We start from the raw sequence: 21,643 nt of genomic DNA on the forward strand, positions 1-21,643 counted from the left end.
TGTGCCACAGGCCTGAAGCGAGAAACATGTCTTCCTGGGGAATGGCTGAGTTCTGGAGCAGTGAAAATCAGGCCTGGGCTGTGATGAGTAATGAGGGAATCGACCACGCTACAAAGATTCGCTGAAGCCAGCGGCAAACTCGGGTTAACTTCGGTCTGTACTTCCGCGGAGGACCGAGATGAGATGTCCCCTCGGCTCCTTTGGTGTAGAGAAGCAGAAGCCAGTGATGGCCTTCTGTAGAAGTGTCTTCACTTGTGTTGGCTTCACACTTAGSAAATGATCCAGCGTTCTTTTGTTGGGGTTGGGAATCAGGTCTTCCCTTTGCTTTTGTTGGTCTGTAGCTCTGAAACCATAGAGACAGAGTGTTTAGTTTTGTTTGGAGGTTTMTGGTTCTTTTTTCCTTCTTAATTAAAGATCAGACGAATTACATTAAAAAGCTTGGGGACATTTAAAAATATGTATTGTTTTATTTTTTTTAAGGCAAGCCTGTAATTTTGGGACAGTGGATTGTGATTAGTAGATTGCTTACCACTGTCTCTCATACCAGCTTAAATTAGTTCAGACTTGGGAGTTTACAAGAATGCTGGAACTGCAAACCTACACAGGAGTCCAGGAGAGAGGCTGGACTCTTTCTTGTTCAGTCATAAATTACCRAATGCATCTAAGAATGAGACATGCCAGATGGGAGATTTTCCTGGGAAACTGGGACACCTGGTCTTTGGCATGGGGCAGTCGGGGAAAGATAAGAGCCTTTAGGGATGATTGTGGTAGTGGAGAAAGGGTTTTCAGTCCCTTTGACATAAAAATACTAGCACGTAATAGAAGTTGATGTAAGGCAAATTCAACCTTATTGAATTATTGAATGTTGAAGGCTGACATAAGCCTTTTTAATGCTAAAAACAGCTTGRTGGGAAGAGGCAGAAGACCACCTTCCCGCTGGATGCGGTTGCCTTGCGGAGGCAGGTGTACCAAATTGGGAAGGGCTGTGTTCGTTTTGTTCCCAACAGTTCCTCAGGCGAGTTTGGCAATCGCATAGTCAATAAGTTGTTGTCTGTTTGGGAAGAGTCTTAGGTATGTTCTGGGGCAGGAGACATCTTGTTGGTTTGGGATAGCTCCCTCAAGGGTTTCTGGGCAAATGCAGGAGGGGTGAAACATCGGGTGGTGCATGGACACAGATGAGGAAGGAGTCTCATCACTGAATGGCTAAGGTCATCAGAGGGCCCAGGTCGTCCTTGTTGGCCTGCTGAGATCCATAGGCTTTGAACAAAGCCAGTGGACCAAGGGCAGTCATGTTGATTGCATCAGAGGGGAAGGTTTGGGATTCATTATTTAGACCTTGGTCCCTATTGGGATTTGGCAAGACGTGTGACCTGTCCTTGCTTGTGAAAGCAACGTGACCTGTTAAGTGACTACTCTCTGCAGTGTGACAGTCACCAGGCATAGTAGGCCTGTCTTCAGCCTGCAGGTCCTGCACAGGCTCTGCCCATGGCTGAGGAAAGCGCCTAAAAAAAATTGCAGTTGAGGTGCTCTAGAGGCTCAGCTAGCAGGAACAGCTAGAAGTGTATGAATACTAGAGAAAAAGCCTTCATCCCAGCTTGTCTTGTCCTCTCTGTTACAGTTTCTGAACATAACTTAAAAATGAGAGCAAATTAAACATAATTTAACACCCCTAAAATARCATCTTACCCAGCACGGGCTCAGGAGGAGGTCAGAGATTTTTGCTTGATATTTGGCCCCATTTCATTTTGTTTCTGCCCTGTTAAGCCTGTTAAGTTCTTCAAGCTGGAGGCACCCTCACGGTATTGAGCAGACCGGAAGGAAAATTTCCCTTCTGACATCCTGTCTGATAACTCCCCTCTCCAAAGCGCCCGGTGCTGGTTGCTCCTCGTGATGGGATGTTGCGTGAGCTGCAGCACTGCTCTCATCCAGGAGGCAATTCTTCTACTGGAAAATAACGTGTGCTGCGTAACAGCAGTGAGAAGTGGAGCTTGGGTGTAAATATCTCTCTAACTGTTAGTACTTTTTAATTTGTGCTTTTTTTGCCCAAGAAACTGGAACACGAGAGCTGTCCCCCTGCATCAGTTGCCAGTTGTCTCAGTGGTGTCTGTCACCGGGAAATGCTGTGATTAGTCACCGGCTCCTTTATGAGCCCCCGAATTGGCTCTTTTGTAATAAACTGCAAGCAGGCTTTAGCACTGTGGAAATTTCAGCAAGCCTGTCAACTGAAAGCACCTGTGTCTGCATGGAAACCTTCACACCCACGTTGCCCGTGGTGGACCTTCTTCTGTCAAGGTTGTGCGGCAGAGGGTGAGCAGCTACGCTGAACCCCATGGCAGGTGCAGGCATACCGCAGGGCAGCGGGCACGCGTCTCGCTAGCGTTGAGCGYGACGGGGAAATGTGCTCGGGGACTGTGGTGGCAACAGGAGGGTTTGGGCAGCGTAACGAAACACGGGTGATGCAGCCTCCACACCGGCGCGCAGGTCGTYGTTTCGCAGGGTGATTAAATTATCTTCGGCGGGAGGTTGGGAGTGTTCTGGATATGCTGAAGCCGTTTGGCTAACAGAGATCGTTCAGTGCTTAATGAGTGTCTTGCCGCAGAATTTAGAGAAGAAGGGTGCCAGGAAAGACAGACGTGAGAACTGGCAATGAAAGAAAGCCTTTGAATTGAAACTGGAGTTTGAAGGACTAAAGCTGTCTGTTGAAAGCMAACCATAAAACCTGTAGGTCTGAGAGAAGAGGCCATTAAGATCTGTTTGTATTGTTTGGGTTTAACTAAACAGCTTTCAGGTCTTCGGAGTTGAGAGCTGTCACAGAGTTAAGGCTGGAGGGGACCTCATTTTGTCCAACCTCCCATTACATCCCTGATCAGCACAAGSAGCTTTATAATCTTTGTGGGACTGTGACCCTGCACCTTCTGCTAAGTTTCTTTGGGAACTTAGTCCGTTGAAAACTTGGAAACAAGGTCCTCAAAGAACCTTGTCACAGTCTTCCCCATTTCCCATGCTGGAGGATCACCTATCTCCTGGGCTCYCTGGTACAAGAGAGACATGGAGCTACTGGAGAGTCCAGCGTAGGGTTACAAAGATGATCAGAGGGCTGGAGCACCTGCCCTAGGAGGAACGGCTGCAAGAGCTGGGCCTCTTCAGCCTGGGGAAGAGAAGCCTGAGGGGGGATCTGATCAGTGTGTACAAGTACCTGAAGGGATGGTGTCAAGGGGACAGGGACAAACTCTTTTCAGTTGTCCTATGCAAAGGAACTAGAGGCAATGGGCAGAAATTGAAGCACAGGAAGCTCCGCCTGAGCGTGAGGGGGAATTTTTTCCCTGAGAGTGACGGAGCACTGGCACAGGTTGCCCAGAGAGGTAGTGGAGTCTCCTTCTTTGGAGATCTCCAAGGCCCTCCTGGATGCAACCCTGTCTAGCATGCTCTAGGTGACCCTGTTGAGTGGGGAGGTTGGACTAGATGATCTCCAGAGGTCCCTTCCAACCTTACCAAGTCCGTGATTCTGTGATTCTACCTGGATCTAGGGCTTATAGGACCTTTGGCTTTGCTTTAGCAGAGGAACAGGAAGAGTGATGTCCTGTAAACAGAAAGCGACCTTGCAGTATTCTTRTGAGCCAAGGCCAGCATAACAAGTACAGAAAGTTACCCACGGGATTTAGGAAGTCCTATAGGGAAAACTGATGAGCCTTGAAGTGGAGAGAAGGGGGAGGGGGAAAGGCATCTAGGAGGATCTCCCTCCCTGCCTCTGAGCTGTGAAATGTGGAGGGAATCATTGTGCATCCAACAGAGTTGGTGGGAAATAATTTGGAATAAGAGTAGAGCTTTYAAGGAGAGATAGGAGAACCCATATCAAGCCCATCAGCAGAGATGGACAGTAAGGAGAGAGACAGTCTTCCAAAAATCTAGCCCTGGCAAGTTGGGAGGTCATGTAGAAGATGTGTTTGCRTATCTGGGATATGAGGAGGCTTTTGAGTATGCTTTGTCTTGTTGTAGAGGGTAAAGAATGACTTTGGAGTTGGCAGACTTTCCTGGAAGACCTGAAGGAGTATGTGAAGAGCAGGTCCAGCGCTCTGCAGTGGAGGAGCTAGACTAGGCTGGTGTTCAGGAGACTGAAATCACCCTACAAGGAACTTCAAAACTCTTTAAGAAATGTAGTGACATCTCTGTGTCAAAGCTGGATGCAGTTTTCTGTTTTTCTACCCGAAACCACMTGCTCTGCATAAGTGCTGTGCATTTTCCATATTGTTCCCAAAGGTCATTTGGGAGTAAAGTCTGAAGCTGCTGTGGATATCTAGCTTTCTCCCTAAGGGGTCTTGCTACCCAGCTGCTTCCTTGCTTTTGATTATGCTGTTGGGTTGGGAGCAGAAATGGAAAAAATTATGATAAAAATGTTCTGTTAGCATGAAGCGCATCTAAAAGGTTTTGGCCAGCAAAGGGCTGTTCTGAAGGACTGATGTGCCCATCATGACATCTTTGTTCARTTATTTATTATGAATCTCTGGGAGTTTCTGCTCACTGAGGTGTGATGTGACTCTAAGGCTGTCAAAGGAGGATTTGTCTGACCAACCTCGTGAACTCCCCGGTGATCTCAAACTCCCTTGTGGGTTCTTGTTGTGTTTTACAGCACATTACCATCGTGTTATGCTGTTGATTTGGCACATGCATTTTCCCATGCTGTTCAAAAAACGCTCTTTAACCTTTCCTGTGTCCTTCTGTCGTGTGCGAGAAACACTGAAGCCTGTTTTTGGCAGCCTAGTTTTCATTCTCACTTGTCTTTCCRTGCATCACTGTGAACTTTGGTATCCAAACAAACACATTTGCCTTCTCTCAATTTGTTAGTTTTTTGACCATCAGAAATCAGCATGTCCTGCAGCGCCACGTGGTTTGTTGGAGGTGTTTCTGTTCAACGAGCAGCCGTAGGGAGGGGGAAGAGGGGCTGCACCGCTGGTGCTTCCTGCCGGCGGACCATCGTTTGCCCTAATGAGAGGGCAGGATAACCTTGCCTGTGTTGTGCTGTYGGGTTGGGTGCATGACCGTGAAGTTGGGCGCATCGCTTCCTGCAGAAGGTCGCTCTGGAGGGCTAAGGATGCTCTGAATGCCCTGGCTTCTCTCGGGCTTTGGCATGCGTTGGAGTAGTAGGGTGAAAGAAAAAACAATTTAAATATTTTCTACTATGCTTGTGGAGTGCTGGCTTTTAGCTCAGCAAGTTTAGGTGGACCTTCGTTAACTGTCCCTTTTCTGTTACTGTGGACAGAATCTTACCCATTAGCCCAAATACCTCCTGAACGACTCCTTGGCTACCTGGGCATTTTGGATTTTTGCATTTTTTTTGATATGGGGAGACTTCTGATACAAAAGCAGTGGCCTTGAGCGCGAGGACCAATCCTGGCCGTAGCRAGCAGCTCCGGTTTCTGGCGCAGTAGCGTGCAGAGGACCACATCTAACGAAGGAGGGCAAAGACAAGCATTACGGTGCCTGGCTGGTTTATGCGGAGTGACAGGCAGATGAAGGCCGTCGGCACAGCAGGGATAGGAGCAGGACCAGTGATGTTATGTAAATCACTCATCTAAGGTTATTCCTGTTCAGAGATTTCCATACAGCACCTACAAGGCACTCTGGTCTTCCTTCCTCCTCCACCTCCTCTTTGTCCTCCTCTCCTTCCAAAGAAGTCTCGCTCTGAGGGTATGTTCTCTGAATAACTTTCTCAGTGGCTTGAAAGGCTTTAAGCTGCCAAGCAGGTACTGAAAGCTGTTATAATAGTGCAGTTAATGGCCCTGYTAGTTTTTATCTCGACCTGGGCCTGTCTCGGATGCTTCCCAGGCAGCTGTGAAAGCACTCGAGCTGCACGCCAGTGTGCGAGGAGCCGTGCGGGGTGGCAGGAGCGGCGCCTTTGAAGCTCAGCTCCCAGATAAAGCCGGTTTCTCTGCAAAGTGGCTGGCCTGAAAGAGAGTTGCTGTGGGATAAATCTACTTGGCGCGGCACGGGGAGCTTCGAGGGCTCAAGGCGGCCRTGCTGCAGCCAGCGGAGGGGACGTTCCTCCCCAGGATGCGAGGAGTGTGTGGATGGAGGCTCCACCGCAACCAGCACCTGGCCGGTTTTTAGTCAAAAGAGAAGCTGAACCTCCTGTTGTGATCATTCATCGGTAATACTGTATGTGAATGTATAACAAATCATGCCTTTGTTTATATAACTCTGAAGTTTAAGTATGCACATGTATCCTGCCTAAATAAAGTGTGTGTAGGAGCACAGTGTGCTTCTGTTGGTGCCCGACGCTTCTGTCCTGTGTAGAGCTCAGACAGTTTCGTGCCTTAGGTAGGACAAAAGGCCCCATGTGGGTTTCCTATCCAAATTGGGGCTAAGCGGACAGGACTGACTTCCCCGTGTTAGCTGCAAGCTAACGAGATGGGTGAAGCTGGAGCAGGAGGCAGAAATGAAGGCCCAGGCAATTCCGGCAGTCTGGGCTTCAGCTCCGAGCGTGCAGTGCTGCAGAGATGAGGACTGGAGGTGTTGGTGGTGTGCTGAAGTCCAGAGACAGCTACCCTGAAAGAGAAATTATCCCCCTGTGGTTACCTTCTCTAGAACCACTCACCCATGGGTCCTGCATGACGACAGATGACAGGATATCATTCTCTGAAGATCTGATATGCTGAACAGATCCTTAATAATTAGTCTTTACAAGAATTGTAATCATGAGAGTATCTAAAGTACATGTAAATTATTCTCTTACAAAATAATTCATTTTTTTCTTCTTTCTGGCAATGCAACACATTAACTTCGGGGAATAAGTTTGCAGTCATTTACTGGGTGATAACTGTGGGTGTTGACTAAGAGGGTGAGCTGAAACTCTCCTTGTAGGTGTTCACTCCTGGGAAGTCCCCATCCTGTACCCATAGTGCCATGAGACTTTTTTTTTAGCAATTACAGTTGCTCAGGATTCCTCCATTTATTCTCCTCCGTCCTAGTGACAGTATCTTGACCAACGTAGTGGCGTGGGCCTCACCTCTGCAGAGTGACCCAGTAATTAGGACARTTCTCCATCTCTAGAGAGCTGGATATCTTGGTGTCCCACGGGCAAATTTATTCGAGGGTAGGTCAACGTAGGACTTGGGTGTTGAACTGGGTGTGAATATGATACTAAGGTGGTTTCGGCATCCATGGGATTCATGGCACGGGAAGGTTAGATGTGTAGACAGGGACACATGAGTCATCTGGCTACGCTATCGGCAGGAGCAGATGAGGAGACATGAATTGGAAGTCCTAGCTCCCCATCCCTGGCTACCTGTGTGAAATTACTCCATCCCATGGCTGGGATGCAAATGTCTGAGGAGATGATGTTGAAAATGGTACAGAGCAATGGATTTGGCACAGTGGGAGCTGTCTTCTGTCTAGTTCTCTGCCCAGAAAGTCCCATCTTGCAGATAGTATTTTGGACTAGGCAACYGTACAAATATATACAACGTGAGGGTGAGTTGGATGCTAAGGCTTATAAGAGTTGGAGTTTTCTTAAGCAYTTTATTACTGTTATTTTAAAATAAAATGGCACCTCTCGAATGTTTTCTCAGGTGGCAGTTTATGAAACTATTGGCTGTCRTTTGGTCCCCCCAAAACTGCTGTAAGAATGTGATGTCTGTGCCTAGCAATTTGTGCAACTTAAGCACAAAAGTACGTGTCATCCCCCCACCCTCACCCCGCAGGAGCTATCTCGCTGTTGGAATAATACCAGCATTCAGATGTTTCTCACGGGAAATGAAGTTGTACTGTGTTTGTGTGAGAATATACATGAAAATAAACCAGTACCTGTTCCCAGAACTACAGAGGACAGGCAATTTTTTTCAAATATTAATGTAGTTGCTGCTGGCAGCATTCTTGTAATGCGCATTATTCATTATTTAGTAGTGGTAATGTCTGTATTCATGTCAAAACTAAACGTGTCCCTCGCCCAGAGAGCAAACGCTGTAGCAGAGCSCCTTGGTGCTCCGGTCAACAGGAGCTGGAGCCCTGATGAAGGTATGGGGAGTGCTGATGGAGGCATGAGTTGGGATGTTGACCTAAAGCTATTCRTATGTTGATTCTCATGCTCCTGCCTGTTAAAACTCTCTGATGCCAGGGGAAAAATGGGAGTTTGGGGCCACGTTTCTGAGTTTTTCTTGTTGGCTGTGATGCACATCTTCAACTTCTGCTTCTTCCCCAAGCTGCTGTGATTTCTGGTGCCCTTCCTCCTGCTCAGCCGTGCAGGAGAGGATCCCCTGGGTGGGGGTGTCTGCATGCCTGATTGCAGCTGTGCTCTTTTCTTTCCCGTTCAGGTTCCCAAAGGAACTGACCACAACTGGGCGCAGAAGCTGTACGACCGGCACGCTGGCAGCCAGCACTTCCAGAAGCCCCGCATGTCCAACTCCTCCTTCATCGTCGTGCACTTTGCGGATAAGGTAACCGGCTGCGCGTGGTGTACGCTGGGGTTCACGCAGAAAGGCGCCTTGCGTGGAGTGAAGAAATGCACCTACAGACAAAAATAATAATAATTTAGAGCAGCAGTGAGCCACTGTTAGCGATAGGGATGCTTGGCTTGGTGCTCAGATCTTCATCGGCTTGAAGACTCCCGCCTCCAAACTATTGCACTAAGCTTTAAGTAGGTACGCTTTCCCGAGCAGAGAAAAATCCTCTTTCCCAAAGCCGCAGTGAAATGAATTACTGTCAGGGCAGCTTCGCTGAAGAAATATTGGAGCAGGGGATTATTTAGAGGAGCAAAAGTTCTGTGCGTCGGAGGCTGCAAGGCGCAGCGGGAAGAGGTGCGCGAGAGACAGGGCCAGTGCCACTGCTTTGAGCGAGAAGATGCCAAGCTTTGGATGTGTGTTTTGGGATCAAATGGGAGCGCGTTTTTTAAAAAAAAATGTAAAACTTTGAATATAAAATATGTGCATGTGTGTATATAAAGATGGTGTCCTTTTGTCCTTTTGAGGTTTATTGATTAGCTCACAGGGAGCTTTGGAGTGCATTTTAAGCAAAAAAAAAAAAAATAAATAAAATAAAATAATGCTGAGCAAATAATAATCCTTGAGTTCTTACCACTGGTTTTGGTGGAAATGCATCTGGATGCTGTACAAAGCAGTTTAATAACTAAGAACAATCTATTTGGGTTAAGGATTTTGACCTCATTCAGATTCAGTTTTTTAATTAAAAAAATGACCTTTAAGCTCTAATTCAGAGAGAGCATGTTGTGGCTGCGTTATTGTATTTTTGGGAGGGGAATTTAACCTCTTGCTTTTTTCTCTTTGCCTTGTGTTAGGTGGAGTACCAGTGCGAGGGCTTTCTCGAGAAAAACAGGGACACCGTGTACGAAGAGCAGATCAACATCCTGAAAGCCAGCAAGGTAAGGGGCAGGAAAGCGGTCTGGGATCGCGCCGACCCGGCGCTGCTGCTTTGCAAGTTCAGAGCTCAGTGTTTGCGCTCGCGTTARAGCCCAGCAGCCTGCTCGTAGGATGATGCTGGTATGCAAAGACGTGGTCCAACACTCGGTGAGTGTCTTGCTGGTGGCATTGCTGACCCTTCTGCCTGCTGCCCGGAAAGGGCTGTTGCCTTTAGCTGCTGAGCTAAATCTAAAGTGAACACTGAGGTGTTCCTCGTGGTGACAGAGCTGTTTTACACTGCTCAGAGTATATAATTTTAGCAAACTAACATGTTAATGATCATGTTCGCTCTTGCTCCTGTGTTACAAGATTTTTGTGCTGTGTAGCGCTCTTCTCCCAGGTGTTGTAAAAACAACTCATAGGCACCCAAAGGTGCTAAAGGGATCATAGTGACTGACCTGGAATAGTGGGATTCGTGGTAGAGCGCTCTTGGTCTCGCAAGCTGTAGATGTGGTTGGCTTTGGGGCTCTGCGGGCTTTGACATGAGCAGGACCTTCTGCAAACTTTTTAATTGCAAACAGCTGCAAACTTTTTAATTCCCCCAAATGTTGTGAACGGGTGTGTGTGTGTTGCATGTTGAGATCTTGGTCCCTTTGCTTGAGAAGGAGCGTGATGAGGGGAAAAGGAAGGAAATGTTATTTTGAGGAGGATGTTAAGCAGGAGTTTATTCCTGTCAAATAAGAGAGGCTACAGTGGGAAATTAATGGCATATTGTYAGCAGCTTGCCCTGCCTTTCAACAATGAATTTGTAGGAAGAAGGCAAGGTAYGCAATTTTCCTGTCCATGGGGGCAGTTGCAGGTCTAATAACTGTGAAGCTGGGCTTTAATAATGCCTAAATCAAAAGCACTGTGTGTTCAGGAAGCTTACAGCTTTCACAGAGCAAAAATTATGCCTGATTAGGGCTTATTAGAAACCCCAGATAGTCCRGGGGAATAATTGCTGCTGTACGATAAATTGTTGAGCCAGCCAGCGCTGAACTTGCTGCTGCAGCYACTGCTCCAGCAATAGCTGCTTTGGATGAGGGTTGGGGGATTGAATAACCCCTTGGAGGTATCCAGTGGCTTTGTAGCTGGGGCAGAAGCGCACAGCCAAATGGGGAGGGGGAAGGTCATGCTCTGCTGTTCCTGCCTTGCTGTCACAGCCTGTACGGCATCGGGGTCTACTGACAGCTTGGTTTTATCAAGGTCTTGGAAACATTTCTTGGGAAGTCCTTCTCCTCCCACAACAGTTGTCCATGTGGAAGAAAGCAAGAGGTTTAGTTGCTTCTCTTGGCTTGCTGCYGTTTCTGTTTCCCAGTGCCCCTTAATGGAAAGGGCATCGGGACAGCACTCTCCAGAAACGATAARGTGTGTTACGGACCGTGCTCCTTGGTTGTCCTCTTGCACAAGCCTCAGTCTTCCACTGCAGAGCAGGCTGTACTTTGGTTTGATAGCAAAGAGGCAAACCTCACTCCTTGGAGCTGACTGTCTTGGTCTAAAACGAAGGGTTTCTTGCTTGTAGCAGAGGAGTTTAAGTTATTAATAGGTAAGCCTGAGGGCCAAAGATTTGGGCTTACTTGGCTTCAAAACTATGCTGATACTTCTTGGATCAAGCACGAGTACTTCATGAGTTCCCAGCACTGCTGTGGCAGCTCTGCAGCTGGCTCCTGGACAAGTAGCTGCAAATGAATGTGCACTTCCCATGAAGCCTCCAAAATCCTGCACTTTGGCTTTTGCGTTCTGCTTGTCCTTCTGCCAGTTAGATTCACAGAAWCACAGAAGGATTGAGGTTGGAAGGGACCTCTTCAGATCATCTGGTCCCACCTCTCTGCGCAAGCAGAGTCACCTAGAGCACATTGCACAGGATCACGTCCAGGCTGGTTTTGAATATCTCYAGAGAAGGAGAGTCCACAACTTCTCTGAGCAACCTGCTCCAGTGTTCTGTCACTCTCACAGGAAATAAGTTTTTCTACATTCCCTTCTCTTTATTTCATTTCTCACCTGCAGCATGAACTCCATGAATGTATAAGCCAAAAACAAAAAAAAWTTTGTTTCTTTTGCTGTAAAAAGTGRTCCAGTTGCCCTGAACCAAACAAATATCAGCAGCAGTGGTAATGCTGAGGCTTGTACTGTCTCTGAACTCAGAGAGATGCAGTAATTTGAATAAAACTTGCATTTGTGCTGACAAGACTGTGCCACAAGGACTTTGTCCTAACTTGTGAAGGACCAGGATCAGGCCTGAATATGATATACGCTGCCTTCCCCCTTATGTTCCCACCAAGACAACGTGTGGGCAAGGGCAGAATGCTGCCAATTTAACACGGCAAAGGCTTGAACACGTCTCTGTCAGCAAGTACGTTGCTGATGGAGAGCTCCCACCAAGGTGGAATTGCGTTCTGCTAATTAGAGTGCAATTACTTCAACCAACGAGACAGCAAAGAAAGACTTTATAAAGCAGCTAATTAGTTTTGAGAGCACTGGTCAGCTAAAGCRGTTGAGATGATGTTCTCTGAATGAAGGAAGCTGATTTGAATGCCGATCACAAGCGCCGGGGCACACTGTTAAAGAGATTATATTCCCGTCCTGTGTAATTATGAATAATGCACCAGCGGTTTCAACTCGGCAGATTGCARAGGAAGGTTTTGTCCTTCTCCTATATCCTCCGGCTTTCGTGAGCTGCTGCGGATGGTCCAAGCTGCACTGATTCTGCTTTACCTAAGCTGAAAGTTCACCTCTGAGGCTGGTGTCGATYGCTGGTCCGGTAGCAAGCACTTTAATGCTATGAATACCGATCAGAGAGAGGGATCGATGACACAGACAACTAAGCATTGAGAGGATATTTTGGAACCCGAAATGACAGCCCGGAATTTCGCTGCGTTGTCAAGCAAGATGCTAGATTGAAATCTGTGTTGGTTGCCTTCCAGCTTCAAGCACCTGCTGCCCAAACAGCCCACTTTTGTGCCCCAGAGATCAGCATGTCATAAAAGTGAAACAGCTGTCAGGATGCTTTTGTGGGGGGCTAGATGGTGAGCCAAACAAAAGGTGCAAGCCTTCGTTTTGGCATGTGTAGTGGGTAGGAGTTGAGTGAGCTGCAGAGWTTAAAAATAACGATGGTAAGTGTACAGCAGGTCCCTAGCAAGCGTGGTCTTGGAGCCTGCAAGCAATTTGATAATATAATGCAAACAGTTTCCTTCCCGTACCGATGTTTAGACTGCTGTGCTAGTAAGCTATGCAAACAAGCCRGCACCAGGGCTGTGGAAATACTCGTATCTGAGATCAGGCGGRTGGTGGGGAACCATCTGGCCCCTTAGCATATGTGGCCTGTAGACAACAGCTGCTGGTAAAAATGAGAACAACAGCCTTTAATAAGAATATAACATGRTAAAGCACTACTATTTTTTTTTCTGAGAACTTGCTCAGAATACACGAAAGCTAGCTTTCAGGAGGAGCCGGAGGAGTCAAAGYCTAAGACAGTTTTGTGACCTTGAGCTGCAGGAGCTACGACAGTTTTCCTGGGTGCTCTCAGACAGACTATTTTCCTCTGGAGCATTCTGGAAGAAGGAGGCTCATTTAAAGGTTAGCTGCTGTTCATGGAGCAGAGATTTGCACTCAGGTCTGTGAGCTGCCCAGGGTCTGCTAGCTGCATTTTGAGGGATCAGYGGGAAGTAAGAGAACAAGGCAATGCTTCAGTTAAAGTTTGCTATGCATAAAATAAGTTGAAATTTGAATACTTTCAAAGGAGATTGAGGGTTGAGGGGGCTCAAACTAGCTGAGCTCGAGAAACGCCACCAAGCAGACCGAGCTTTGAGCCAGATGTCCCCAAATCCGTTGGGGCTAGTTGCCCAGGGTGGTGCGGTGCACACCTGCCTTGCTTTCGGGCGGGCGCGCAGCCGCCGGGCTCGGCGCGCCGCGCCGCGAGCAGCGCCGAGCGTTGGTGTGGATGCAAATCGGTTCCGTCTGCATCAGTGCAAAGCTGGTGCCGCGTCTTGCTGCCAGGGTCCTATCGCAGTTAGTGTTTAACTTTTGACCTGATGCATGTTTGAAGATCTTGCCTCTTTATTTTACTTTTTTTTTTTTAATAAAGTATGAATTGAATATGCAGGTTCGCCTCTTCTCCTGTTTATTAAGTGGGGATGTTGCTATGAGCTTGCCATAACACAAGACTTTTCAGGCACCTGTTTTAACCCTRCGGAGCCGAGCATTGTGCTTGGAGGGCTGTCGCGCAGCAGCCCTGCCGTCGACTTCGTTAACCCCTAGCGAAGCGGAGGTAATTAATGAGGAATTGCTGGTTTCTTCTAATTGGCTTGAAAAGCCGGGTGCCTCTGGTACGCCAGTGCGAGCAGGCTGTGCCCCCCAGGCGTGGGGCTCCCTGTTCCCGGGGAGGACGTTGCACGGCGTTGCGGCACTCAGCAGCGTCTTCACTGCAGCGAGGACCCAACAGCGTGCATTGGACAATATTTAATAGCTTTTCTGCTAATGAGCCGCTTTTTCCGCTTGTTTAATTTAATGCACACGCTTAAGGATTTGATGAGCTGCATAACAGGATCCTCRGTGCCCCTGCTGATGTGGTTTATGTAGCTGCAGTGCCTCACGCTTTTAATTTGTTGCCCTTGGTCCCTTCGTGGTTTCAGAGAGGCAGAGCGCGCCGGCGGGCTGCGGCTSGGGGCTCCTGCGGAAACGAGCCGCGGAGCGGGTGCTCAGGTCTCGTCTTCCCTTTCAGTACCAGATGGTCGCGGACTTGTTCCAAGACGAGAAGGATTCTGCACCCGCTGCTTCCGTGGGGAAAGGGACCTCCAAGATCAGCGTCCGTTCTGCCAGGCCAGTCGTCAAAGCGGCCAATAAGGAGCACAAGAAGACGGTGGGGCACCAGGTAACGTACAACGTGAGCGGGTCGGCAAAGCGCTCTACGCCGGCTCAGTCCGAGCGATGAGATAAGAGGTGACCATGGGCTGTGCAACGGCCTTGGCRTGGAAACCAAAAGCTCTTTCAAAGYTTAATGCACAGCTGTGTAATTTAAACTTAGTGYATCCTGCAGTGTCTCCTATGATTTGGCTCACAGACAATATGACCGATAGGGGACAAGCTTAAAAGGAGGAAAAAAGGTCGGTAGAGATTATTTGGCTCAAGATGAGAGGTGTGGGAAAGCTGAATCTAGACACCCCATTTTTTGCAGTTGAGGGCATCTCACYTCTCTTCCCTCTACAGCTGGAAGCAGAGACGAATAAAAAGCTATTGTGTGAACTGAAGAGACCTTTCCTGCGACCCAGCATTGTRGGATGTGATCAGTTTTGCTCTATTTTTGACACCTTCTAGCGGTCTGTTGGAAGGTAGCCTTGAATGGAAGGACAGAGACGTGGCGTAAGCCACGCCAGGGCTGCTGCGACGTTCATTAGACTGTATCGCAAGGCGTTATGGTGGTGAGAATTTGAAATGAGGAAGATTCTGACTGAAAAAAAAAGCAAATTTTGCCCCATGAGGACCGTCTAGCAGTGAAGCAGTTGCCCAGAGTGGTTGTGCAGCCTCCACCCTTAGAGGCTTTCAAGACCCAACTGACCCCACCAGTGTCTTGTTTGAGTTGCTGCTGTATGTGCTGGGCTCATGGGGAGGTTTATATCATGATACATGTAGGGGCTGGTATGGATTGTGCCCTGAAGCATGTTCATCCCTCCTAAAAATCCGTGATTTTGTCTCGCAGTTCAGGAACTCCCTGCATTTGCTTATGGAGACGCTGAATGCCACCACCCCGCACTACGTACGCTGCATCAAGCCAAATGACGAGAAGCTCCCGTTCAAGTAAGTTGGCTTTCRGAAAATGTGCTTAGCTGCGTAGCAGCAGAGTGCTCTGAAGAGATGCCCCTCTCCCAGTGCCATTCCCAAAAGCTTGCTGGAGTTACCACTCTTGAGGTTTCGTTAGGCATTCTTTGTGTCACTGGACTAAAAACTAATGCATATCCTAGTAATTTGTAGATATACTCGGCTAATATGGAGAGATAAATATTGCTTATATTGTGCATGCTGTGCTACATCCTTGCTTTGCAATAACAGGGTCTTTGATACAATTTCATCTTAGAATCAGCTCTGATATAAATAGAGTACTGAACAGTGAGAAGTAGCAGAGAAAGGTGCAGATAAGCAGCGTGCTTGCAAAATTGCTTGTAAAATGAACAAAAAAATTTCTTGATGCTTCCAATGTAAATATGAAAAAAATAAAAACAGGACTTTTGTCAATCTGAGGCAGATTTCCAAGTGAGTGAAAAGCTGGAATTAAAGGGTGGCCTGGGTCCTCCTTTGTAGTTGAGAGGTATATCAAAAGCTGTGAGCATGGTGAGCAAATAGCTGTTGGCCTTGTTCGACCTCTTAAGTAATGTTTTTTTGCCTAACTCAGTCTCCTCTAACTCCAAAGTAATTTGGCCTTAGTAAAGAAGGGCCCCATCTGTCTCACTGTGATCTTTTCTGAAGGCCATGGCCTTCAGAAGGCCAAACTGCAGGTGGTGGTGTGTAAGAAGGGCTATAGCCATAACTTGTAATCGTGGAGGCATTTCYCTTGCCCTGACCCGACGTGACCTGAATACCCCTCTCTGAGCGCGATACCGTTGCGGGGTTCRGGGATGGGTCCAGCTGCGTCCTGCGAAGTCCTTCTTCACTCCTTTGCCTTTAACTTTGCAGTTCAACGTTTCATGCGATGCTCAGGATACAGTTCATATCAACTTACACTTACAAAGGTGTAAGTTCCTGGTAGTCAAGGTGCAGTAATTACCCAAATGGAAGTATTTGTACTTCTTAGACATTATGGGTAGCAGACTCGGACCATAAATATTAGCAGGAGGATTCTGCTCATGAGTGGCAACTCAGTCAGGTGTCATGCTCCCCATCTGACCAATGTCATAGCTGTCCAAGCCCGGGATTTTGGAAACTGGGGCAAACCCAGACAGACACAAGGGTGGTTCTGGAGGACCAGCGTGCAGGTGTTGGTCTGCGTACGGCATCATTGCAGATCTCATCATGTCCTGAAAGTGGCAGGAGAGCCTGCCAGCTCCGAGCAGAGGTGTTGCATTCCTGTTTTGCCAGAGCGATTGTGATTTATGATTTCAACTGAGCCTGTTTTCTTGTGTTTAAAACTGATGTCTGTACAAAGCTGGAGAACACTGGCACAGCTGTAAAGGAAGTCTGTGTTTTAGAGGCACTTCTGCTTGAAGTGCCAGGAGGAATTAGAGAAACGGGACATCAGTGACACCACATTGCGTTAGCATTAAAGTGATGTCTTGTAACATGCAGAATGCTTGGTGAGATATCTTCGTTGTTCAGTGAGGAAAAAAAAAAAGGATTTCCTCCCCCTAAACCATAACATTTTTCAGCTCATGAAAACATTACTTTTTTTTTTTCTTTTTTCCAAAATGAGACGTTTGGCTTGGAGAAAAGAAGGCTTAAGGGGAAACTAACAGCAGTCTTATAGTATCTGTAAAGGGAGTACCAAGAAGATGAAGCCAAGCTCTTAGTGCTTAGAAGCCAAGGTGCTTAGTGGGAGGAGAGGAGCCATCAGGCATAAATTGAAAAGAGACATTCAGACTGAAGTTGAGGAAAATTTTTCCCCTGTGGGAACGGTCTAGCAGCAGAGCGGTTGCCTGGAGAGATTATGCTGTCTCTGTCCTTGGAGGTTTTCAAGAYCCGACTGGGAAAAGCCCTGAGCAAACTAGTGCGACCTCATAGCTGCYGCTGCTTGGAGCAGAAGGGTGGGTGGGGACCTCCTGAGGTCCTTTGCAACCTGCATTACTCTGACTCTAACTTCACATTTTGGTGCAAAATCTAGTTTTGTATGATTTTGGGGGGGAGATACAGCCTTGGTGGCTTTGCAGCAGGAGGGGCTGCATTGCAGAAAGATCTCTTTGTGCACGGTGTGGATTACCCTGGGGTCCTCTCAGATGAAAGCTCCCTCATGCACAGAAGAGTGGTGCTGTTATTTCAAGGCAGCTTGTGATGGAGTCACCCACTCCCTTCTTTATCTTAATTGCATTGCTTTACACAGCAGGGCATCTTACGGCCACGAAGACCGGTGGTGACAGATTGCCATCTTCTCCCAAGAGTACCACTTGGCATCGATAGCAGGGGGATGGCAAGGACTATTTCACTTGAAAAGCATGTCCACCGTGAGACATGGAAGGAAAACATGTGACACTTCTGCAGCCTGTTCCCGAATGGGGGCGTGGGGTTAGTGCACAGTTATCCTCCAGGAATAGTTATGGGCAAAAGCTATCCACCGATACCTGATTTTCTTTGGCCTCTGTGCTGATGATGACAGCAGAGTTTTTTCCTGCAAATTCTGCAAATTTTCTGCAAATTCTGAGGTGCTAATTGACGTCCCCAAAAGGGTCGCTATTCAGGCAGTAGTCCTTTTCTTTCTTGCAGTACAATGTCCTGATGGATGTAGAGGCCCGACCTGCCTAATGTGCTGTGTGTGTCAACAGGGGTGAAACGAGAAATGCTGCAAAAGGGTGCCGATGTCAACATTCCTGCGGACGCTTTAGAGGGATGCTGGTGTGGATTTCTTTTCCCTGTGCTCATCTGTATCCTAACTGTAATTACAGATTCGATCCGAAGAGAGCAGTCCAGCAGCTCAGAGCTTGCGGCGTGTTGGAGACCATCCGCATCAGCGCAGCTGGCTTCCCGTCCAGGTACTGTCCCCTGAATTGGGCACCGTGATCTGCTGCTGGTGTGTTGTAAGGAGGGAGGAAGGAAGAGGAGAAAGAAACCACCGGTGTTTGGAGAAGCAAGGTTGAGTTAGGTTGGTTTATATCCAGGATAGATTTCTTCTTTTTTTTTTGTTTTTTATTTTTATCTTACAAAACCCCCATTAGCTCCTGGGGATCCTAATTCTAAGAGCTGCGTTACTGAGCAAGGAGATGCAGTGCTGGGCCACCGGTGAGGGCCTGGCGTTTTGTCCAGCGTTTCTGTTGGTGCTTTCAATTTGGTGCTGAGAACTAATTTAACATGGTAAACCATAAAATTGCTGAAAAAAATGTTGCATGGCAGATCAGGGAGTCTGGCTTGATCCCATATGGAGATGGACAGCAAGCACCAATATTGACTCTCTGACCCTACACATTTGACTCACTTGGGAGCCGTATTTACTTTGTAGGACTCCCCACTGCTCACCTGAAGTTCCATGTGCTGCTGGATTTCTTGCACTCCCATGGGCCTGTATGTCTGTCTTTCCTTTTTCCTGGCTTCAGACACCTGCTGCAATAGTAATTTCAACCCAGGAATATTTTATTGTGCTCACAGAGAAAGAAAATCAGGGTTGTAAGTCATTGTTGCAGCTTCCACTCAGCACATCTGAAGCATATTTGACTTGAAACTCTTGTATCGTAAAAAGAAAAGGTTATGGGTGCTGTACCTCTTGCTGATCGTGATTAAAAAAAAAAATCCAAYGGAGATTTTAGGGCTTAATAAATCCCCAAACATAAGCTATAAATAAGGCCAGGAGATGACAAGTGCGAATAATTCTGAGGATGCATCAACTCTGCTTTTCTGCCGAGCAGTTTTGTGTTCCTGTCAGCCTTTTGGCAGGGAACAAAGAGGCTATAGATGCACTTGGCAGAGAGCCAGCCAACGGGGCTGCTGAACGCCGGGCGAAGCGCCCGTCGCTGGTTTTGGGGAGGTTACCTTCCTCTAGGGTGGATCCGTCGAGTGCGCTGATGGGTCGGCTCTGCGTGAAATCTTCCACTGTGCGGTCAACTGATACCCTTTCTCCATCTCCRCCCACTCAGTTTAGACCCTATCGCACTAAAATCTGGGTATAATTAATAACTGGGAAAGAGGGAGAATATTCCAGCCCCTGGAGGCCAGGCAGGGTGCGTTTATGGGAAGTGCTCTACTGGTGCGAGGACCACTCTATCCTTGAAAACCCAAAGGCAGAAGTGGCCTGTCGTGTGGTCTACCTGGACGCTTTCGGGGACGAGAGTCTCTCCCAGGACGTGACCAATACAAAACTCTTCCATCAGTACAGCTTGTCAGCTCTCCTTCTCCCTCTAGGAAGAGAGAAAAGTGCAAATMGGCTGTTCAGTTTTCAGTCTTCCTCTGAGTGACCTTCTCCAGCTCAGCGTTTGAGATGCTTCAGGGCCAAGTTCTTTGTTTTTATCATTTCCAGAAGATAACAGCGTACAGCAGCACCTCGGCACAGAAAGAGATGTTTGCTTTGGATGCTGCTAGTTCTCTCCCGTCCTTGATCATGGAATTGCAGCCTCGAAAACAAGAGCTGGGCATTGTGCAACGCTGTTAAAGGACGGTGGATAATCTGTGTATTTGAGGAGGCTTTATAAACTAACTTGGCAAAAGCTACTTCCACGGAGTCCTATCCTGTGGGAAATGCCACAGGCATTTTAGTTCTTTCTGGATTTTACATGCATGAGGTCGCGTTAGTGATTTTCATCGCAGCACAAAATCTCCGTGGGCATTGATTATTCCCGTGGTGTTCCCTTTCATGTCGATACRAGACAGTTTGTAACAGTTGATTAAAGATCACCCGAAAAGAAGGGTCGTTCTTGAAACATAAACCCTGGGTGAAGGTTATAGATTCAGACTGCTTAAAATAATCATACAACTCTTGAAATCTTTGTGAGGTTTGTTTCACTTGGATGTAAACAATTTAACTTTAGAGCAAGGGAGAATTTTCGAGGTGTTTCATTGCAGAAGTTGTATTAACAGAAAGGAGAGAAAACGGGAATTTTCGTCCAGTGGTACATACATCAGAGTATTTCCCAGCATGTTGTGGCAAGAGTAACTTCTGAGCGCAATGTGGCTTCTGAGCAAAGGTGTCGGCTACTACCTGCTATTACTTTGCACTAGTTGATCACACTTACTTTATGGGTGGAGAACTGGATCTTTTGAGATTCCAGTAATTTTTTACCTAGTTCCTTAAAAAAAAAAAAAAAAAAAAAAAAAGAAGCTTTAATACAGTTTTTACTTTTCTTCAACAAGCATGAAAGACATGATGTACTTCCACTGCAAGATGAAGCCTTGCGTTCCCTGCTTTGGGTACTGCTGCCTTTATTTTGTCATTTTTGTGGAATATGGACTTCGACAACTATCTCAAGTAAACTGAAAACATATTGTTTGGTTTGAAATGCCACAGATTAGTTAAGAAAAGTATTGGTTGGTGTGTACGTAAATGAATGTGATGGATGGGCTGCCTTGGCGATGCAGACAGTGTATCTATCATCAGCTTTTGTGGGTAAAGCATGCAACGTGTCTCCCTAGTATGAACCATTCATCTTCTTTAGAGAAACTGGTTATGTGAAGGTTAGTCTCTAGCAAATAAATTGATACAGAGCTTCATGAACAAAATGCCCTGAAACACGTTTGTCATCCGAATTTTGTCAAAGCGGTGTGTTGCCCTTCGTGATAGACCTGTTAGTGTTCAGGTCCCTGTGGTCTTCTGCTGGGTGATGTGTCCCTTTTCCAATGCTTGACCCTACGGAAACTTTTTTWATATGAGGGGAATTTCTTGTTTTCCACCCTGTGCATCTGCTGTTTGGAGCTGGCTCTCAGATGCTGCGTCGCTAAATCGGTTCAGGGTGAAGTCTCGGCTGCTAAACTCTATAAATGTTAAACACRCATAATTGAAACGTTTCATGGGCATCCTTGTGCATAGTCACTTTTCATAGCGTGTGCTTAGGAATCTTGYAGCCTTTTCAGGGAAGCACAATCTGTAAATTAGTTTGGCTGCTGGTAGCTCTGTTTGTCCACCCCCCCACCTCTCACAAAAAAAAAGGTAATTTTTTAATAGTGTTTTTCCTGCGTTCTGCTCTTTGAATATATTCCAGATAATTTCAAGTGACGCCAGTCTGAATGTTTTTGAGCTAATTGAAAGGCAAATCTGTTCTGCAGTAAACAAAACAAGAGAAATTTTCTCCCTGGGCTGCAGTTTCTAAAACAATTCCATAGCAAATCTTGGCTCAACTGTTCAACCTGCCCGCCYCCAAACGGACTCTGACTCCTGCAGGGAGATCGATGCCTCCCACCTCCCAGTCCGCTTAAAACACTGATCCTTTCAGTGCCTGGTGTCACTGGGCCTGGGAATGATTTTTTTTTCTTTAATTTTGTCTTCTGCACCTGCACAAGGTTCTTTAGTTCCTTTAGGTGACAAAGAAATTGCTGGACCTGTTGACCAGGTCTCCTGCTCCTGGCCAAATCAGCAACCATTTTCCTTGCTTCTTGAGCCCAATGAGTTTTTTCACTAGCATTATTTATTTTCCTGTATC

General features: G+C 47.1%; 1 protein-coding gene across 1 annotated transcript in view; it reads left to right on the forward strand.

The window, feature by feature from the left end:
* Positions 1–21,643, forward strand: part of MYO5B (myosin VB) — a 90,803-nt gene that overhangs the window by 23,021 nt on the left and 46,139 nt on the right. The window contains exons 11-15 of the mRNA XM_085322155.1: positions 8,307–8,429; positions 9,287–9,370; positions 14,107–14,256; positions 15,082–15,179; positions 17,969–18,055. Of these exons, the coding sequence (XP_085178281.1) occupies positions 8,307–8,429; positions 9,287–9,370; positions 14,107–14,256; positions 15,082–15,179; positions 17,969–18,055 (542 nt within the window). The remainder of the gene's footprint in view (positions 1–8,306; positions 8,430–9,286; positions 9,371–14,106; positions 14,257–15,081; positions 15,180–17,968; positions 18,056–21,643) is intronic.

Source organism: Rhea americana, unplaced genomic scaffold (genome assembly GCF_003343005.1).
Source record: "Rhea americana isolate MKP2758 unplaced genomic scaffold, rheAme1 scaffold_75, whole genome shotgun sequence".
NCBI classification, from domain to species: domain Eukaryota; kingdom Metazoa; phylum Chordata; class Aves; order Rheiformes; family Rheidae; genus Rhea; species Rhea americana.